This window comes from Oratosquilla oratoria, chromosome 35 (genome assembly GCF_046742065.1).
Source record: "Oratosquilla oratoria isolate Oo_2021 chromosome 35, ASM4674206v1, whole genome shotgun sequence".
NCBI lineage: Eukaryota > Metazoa > Arthropoda > Malacostraca > Stomatopoda > Squillidae > Oratosquilla > Oratosquilla oratoria.
Window position 1 is genome coordinate 14308591 of NC_134811.1, and position 6182 is coordinate 14314772.

At 44.0% G+C, this 6182-nt stretch overlaps 2 protein-coding genes across 6 annotated transcripts in view; both read left to right on the plus strand.

The window, feature by feature from the left end:
* Positions 1–3325, plus strand: part of LOC143018549 (uncharacterized) — a 536469-nt gene extending 533144 nt beyond the window's left edge. For 4 of the 5 annotated variants that reach the window (XM_076174008.1, XM_076174004.1, XM_076174005.1 and 1 more), the window contains one exon: positions 609–3325. In XM_076174008.1, coding sequence (XP_076030123.1) covers positions 609–733 — 125 coding nt within the window. In that variant the 3' untranslated portion in view covers positions 734–3325. The remainder of the gene's footprint in view (positions 1–608) is intronic. The other variant, XM_076174006.1, reaches the window with a different exon arrangement.
* A 1456-nt stretch (positions 3326–4781) lies between these two features.
* Positions 4782–6182, plus strand: part of LOC143018550 (uncharacterized) — a 123026-nt gene continuing 121625 nt past the window's right edge. The window contains exon 1 of the mRNA XM_076174012.1: positions 4782–4800. The gene's annotated coding sequence lies outside the window, so the exon portion shown is untranslated. The remainder of the gene's footprint in view (positions 4801–6182) is intronic.

Sequence of the window (6182 nt, forward strand, 5' to 3'; positions counted from 1 at the left end):
CAGATAACTGTAATATCTATACCGACAGTGTGCTAACAAGACACAAAAGATGGTGTACATAGTAAACATAATAAACAATTTTGCTTTTGACCAATTGATGCAGGTTACAAAATGTTCGAAGTCTTTTGGTAAGATGGCTCTAAACTGGTTCTACATTGCATGATTGCATGGCAATTGGCTCCCTCTCCTTGCTGCCTTTCTCCCCTGTCTACCAAAAGACCAAGAGCTTTCTATACCATAACAAAGTATAACTATTTGCTCCTTCTTTATACATACTTTCTATGGGAAACCTTTAACTGCGCATGTATATTTGCTGTATATATATGTATATATGATCAATGATCCTTTAAACTGATCATGATCAACCAATATTCACTCTATTTCATCACTTTCCACCCCTTGAAATGAATGTTACCCATATCTCTCTTTGTCTTACCCTCTTGTTATTTTTATCTTAGCTACTCTATCATCAATAATGTTAATGATTTTTTTTAAGCAATCTGAACCCAATCAAAAGGTTCTGAACCCTTATTTTTGGTATCAGATCCCATTATACAGATTCTGAATCTTTTCGTTTATCATTCATTCGCCTCCCATTTGTCTCGCAGACTCGGATTACACAGACTCCCACTCCTACTCCCACATCTACGGCCGCCTCCCGCTCCCTAACCGGGCATACCTCCCCCCTCCTCTCCCCCACCCAAGAACAATGTACGTCAGTGAGTGGAATTGAAAGAGAGCCACCGGACCCCTCGGCTCCCGGTACCGTTGGCCCTCGCTTCCGGTTCTGCACGCCCCTCCTCCTCCTCCTACCAGTACCAAGAAGAAATCAAGAAGATAGGAGGAGGAGGCGGTGGAGGAGAAGGGGGAGACGACGAGGACAGGAGGAGGGGGAAGAAAGCAGACGTGGTGAGCGACTTGACTTCTTGGGAGTGGAATGGGCATCATCTCGCGGAGTCTGACACCGCCTCTAGGATTTCCACCACTATCACCATCACCACCACCACCACCACCACATCCTCCACCACCTCCTCCAGCTCCTCGCGTCGGTCCGGTTTTCTTCCTGAAAATCTTTACCAGACTCTGAGCTCGAAGACGACGACAGTTTATTTTTTTATCTTTATTTTTTTTTCTTTGTGAAGTTGCGCGTGTGTGTGTGCGCGCGCTCGCGTCCGGAGTCGTCCCGGGAGGGTGCCTGGCCCCGTTTTTGTTGCTATGGTAACCGCGGAGGCTACGGTCAGCCCTTCCAGCTGAAGAGACTCATTTTGAGCATCATCGCTTATTTTTTTTTTTTTTATGACACTCGCCACTTAATATGTGTACAGTTCATATTATATCGTTCAGTTCATAATGTATCATTCGTTGGTGGGTGCCAAGTGCGACAGTTTCCACTGGCACTCCCCACCCCCTGGAGGATCCTCTGTGCCAACTGGTGCCCTGAATAGAACTCAACCCACAACTGCTTCCTTTCACCCCACCTGCTCCCTCTACCACCCACCCCTTAGAGTTGCACCCCTTCTCCCCCTCCTCAGCTTTTGACACCCCGAGGGGCAACATTTGGCACAGAGAAGAATTACATTAGCCTGAGGCCATCCATTCCACCCATTAACACACATCCTCAACGCACTCATTCACCCATGTTTCCCTCCCCTGTCTCTCTTATTCCCTCTCCCATGGGTATTAGGTGCTTCGTGTGGCTACCTGATTCCCCCCCCCCTCACCACCACCATCCCCCCCCTGCTTCGCGAAAGTTCTCTAGTATGATGTCATAGCTGAGTTTAACACACACACCCATCCTGACATATCTCCGTTCCCTTTACTCTCACTATCACCCCTCCACCCCTGTAGCCTAGCTCCCACCCCCTTACCTAACACAAGATGACCGGCCCCATTCTGGGGTCCCCTAAATTTGCCCCCTACCACCCAAACCCATAATTTAGGGACCCGACAGAAGCTGCCGGCCTCAGTCGCTGACTCTCAACTCTCAACGGCCGCCATATTGGAAGCCATTTTGTATAAATCTTCCCAGCTGTTACGAAGCTGTGACCACGACAGCTTCGCAAAAGCTCCCTTTTGCATCACATTGGAGGAGGAGGGAGATGAAGGGCAGACTTCCTCTCTCCTCCTCCAAGTTAGAAGACGATGGCGTAAGAGGGGAAAAGGACTTTGGAGGACCCTTTCTTTCTTTTCCTCCGCCTCCTTTTCCTCCAAGAATCCTGCTCCCTCTACCATTATCCCTCTCCTTCACTCGCTCCCTCTCCTCCTGTCACTCCCTAATTCCCTGTACCCACAAGGTCTTCACTGGTCGTACAGACAAGGCTCACAGACAGTGACGCCAATAAAGAATGGCGTCATCATTTCGTCATCAAGTCATATCGTGACATAATCCACCGGATGTGCAAGCATTTCTGCGTGCAATTTGATGTTTTTTGTTTTCTTTGTGTCCTTTATTTTTTTTATTCGCCTTATAACCATGACTAGATCTACTGTTCCTCCTCTTTCTCATCCTGCTCCTCCTCACCGGACAAACTGATGTTTACGCCTTATGTCAAATACTCACGTTTCGGTTGAGTTTCGAATCCTCCTCTGTATATAATAAAGCGGATTCGAAGTTCCACCGATGCTCGTTTGCGGGATGTCAGGAGATAAGCTTACTTTTAGGAGTGTTTTTTTCATATCCTTTTTATTTCGTGGCAATTACATTGTATGTTTTCTTTTCTCACACACAATTTATTCTGCATTGAGTATATTCTATGTACGTTATCTGTTATAATGATGGACTACAGTTTGGACATGTACCCCCTGTACGTTAAGGAAAGTGTCGAGAAGAAATATGTTTATTTTTTCTTCTTTATTTTTTGTTGTCAAGATAGAACAACATCTCTTAGAGTGTCTGGGCGTTGGCCCTTCACCTCCCCACCCTACCCCACCCCAGATCGTATTGGCCATCTCACTTTTATTTTTTATATATATATATACTTTTTTTTGTTCATGCATTCCATATTTATTCGTATTTGTCACTATTTTCATTTTTACCACAAGAACCTGTGTTTTTATTATTGCAGATATTCTGTGTATTTTTTCTTTCAATTCCCCCCATCCCCCCCGTAGATAGATCCCTTCCCCCGTTTCATCAATCTTTATTTATGTTTAATCCACCAGATGTGAGCACCATGCCCCCCCCCTTCGTCCTCCCACCCCCTCCATCCAAATCGGCTTACCATGCAAATGTTTTCTGTATAAATATGAATAAATCGTCCTCCTTGTTACATGGAGGAAATATGATGATTTAGTGTAACTACTGTATATGCCAATAAACACATATTTGCGTTTCCCTTGTTTGTTTTCCCCAAAACGAGATAATGAAGAAGAATCACGTAGAAAGGTCGACAGCAATGTTATATCTTCTAGTTGACATTGTAACTTGATATATCTCTCATTCGACATCGTAAATTCATGTGTCTCCCAGTCGACATCATAACTTGATGTAGTTCTCAGTTGATATCGTAACTGTCTCTTAATCGAGTAAAACTATCTACTTCAAACTTTACTTAGAAACGGCTAAAGAGATCACTATCAACTTTCATCCCTTCGTTCTTCTTCCCTGAAATCTCTCCTTTACTACTTTTATGACTCTTTGGTGCAATATCATCTCCCCAAAAATAAAAGCGCTAGTTATTGTTGACAAAATATTAAATACAACCGACCTAAGCTCTTAAAGAAAAATAAAATAAATAGATAAAGCAGTGAATCATAATTTGCTGTAGTTTCGCTCCCTACGCGTAGTTGCCACGGATGGACCTCTTTACGCCCGCCTATGACCGACTGTCGGGACGACCCATTAGGCCCTCTTCATACTAGCAGTTTCAACCGCGGTGCTTCAATTACAGTGTAAGTCAATGGAAGGTATCACACATAACCGCGCTATTTTTCCTTGACTGTCCGGCACCGCCGCGATTTCCATGCGGTTCAAACCGCTAGTGTGTATAGGGCCTGGGTCCAACTGGATATTGTGCAGAGAACAGTGGCCAATTTAGCTCCAGGTTGGCGAGACGATGACTGGTATAAGCTATTTGCTTTAAACGATTAATGACTAAATAGTTTGATATATCTAAACCTGTGTGGATATACAAAAAAATAAAAATTACTGCATATGTAATATCGAAACAAATTACAGACTTTTGGGTTATCTAAATGGTCCTTTTGAAAAACCAAAGCTGTTGTTGGTTTTAAGAAAAAGAAGAATTGGTCAACAAAGGAGTAAAAGTTAAGCTTATTTTGAATCACCACTTGTTTCAAGAAGACTAGTTTACAGAAACAATGGATCTGAGCACCAAAGTTTTTTTAATATTCTTATATGGACCAAAGTTTAGATTATAATTTTTCTATGGGAACAGAAATTATGATTTGCAATGACTATATCCGTATACAATTCAGTACTTAGGAGTCGTTGTTGAGTAGGGCTGTAAGTGACCTTTAGTATTATGTTAAGACAGAGGCGCTGGATAAACTGGGCCATAACAACAATAACAGTATGTTAGACAATGTTTAACTGGCAGTTCCGTACAGCAGTCACTGGGGCGATCGAAAAAGAAAGATCGAAAAAGAAAGAAAAAAACGAAAGCTAGTGGTGACGGCTATAAGTCATAAGAGTGTCGAATGTACAAGTGTCGTGATAAAGCAATGATCGTGTGATGATATTCACCACTGAGGAGCACCAAGTGACTTCAAGTGTGTTCCTGCAACATCACATCCCGTGAGTGTCTTGGCGCCTCACCATCACACCACAAATTACTCGTAGTAAGTCTAAGAGCTGCATTTTTAAAACCTTTCGCTATACATGGCGACTATTTTCTACTATTAGTAAACAAAACCTTGCCTGGTTTTCTAGTTATATCTATCTAGCTTCCTAGTTGACCTATAAAAATATACTGTTAATTTTCTTTTTTATAAGGGGGGGAGAAGCCCTTGGTATATAGATAGATGGATTGTTAATTTTCGTAAATGAAACCAACGAAAGTTGTACAAAGCTTATGTAAGTGATATAAAGCGTTCGCCAAAGCTGGCAAAAGGTTCAAAATATATAACCTAAGTAAGGCGTTATACAATAGGTGTGAGGTAGAAACCAGATATATAGACCTGGGCACTATTTTTCACACATTCAATGAAAACGTTGAGCGGAAATGATGAACCCATTCCTTGTGTGCGCCGTTGGCGTCATCGTAAGCGTGTTGGTCTCGCATTGCTGGTTCGAATCCCGCACTCCTCTCCTGGCGTAGGCTCCCCACCGCCTTCTTCTGAGACGTGATGAGAAACAGACGCCAAAGACCCTCGTCCTAGTTATCACAGGCAGGAGGTGGGAGAGTAGCGTGTCATTACAGTGCAGATAAAAAATAAATCGTGCAAATAAATTTTATACAATCTTATCAAACAGTTCGACGAGAGAGTTGCATCGTTTGTAGCTAGTAAATTTAGTTTTCAGTCAAACGAAGAATATATAAGAAATATGTCGTAATGGCTAAGGTGTAGAATTATCTTGTGTGGAATTACTTAGCAATTTCTATTCCCTTTTTTTTTTAATATACGTATTTGTGGACCAAAAAAATTGCTTGTTGACGTGTTTTGCCAAAACTCCCCTCCTACCTTCCCTCCCTCCTCCTCTCCCCTCCCATCTTCCCTCCCTCCCCCCTCTCCCCTCCCACTCCCCATTTCCCTCTCTCCCCACCCTTCCTTCTCCTCACTCCTCTTCTTCACTCCCACTCCTTTACCTCCCCCCTCCTTTCCCCTCCTCTTCTCCATTCTCCTTCTTCCCTCCCCTCCCCTCCCCATCCCTTCCCCCTCTCCCCTTTCTCCCCTTCGCCTCTCCTCTTCCAAGCAAAGTAAGGAGAGTCAGGAACAAGCAGATAACCAGGCAAGCAGGCAGACGGGGAAGTAGGCAGACGTGCAAGTTGGCAAGCAGGCAAGGTGACAAACAGGCAGACAGGCAAGCAAGCAGGTGGGCAAGGAGGCAAACAAACAGGCGGGTAAACAGGCAGGAAGGTGGGCGGATAGGCAGACAAGCAGGTAGACAGGTGGGCAAGCAGATAAGCAGGCATGAAAGCAGGTAAGCAAGCAGGTGGGTGGGCAGGCAGACAAGCAGGTACGCAAGTGGGCAAGCAAGTAAGCAGACAAGCCGTAGGGCG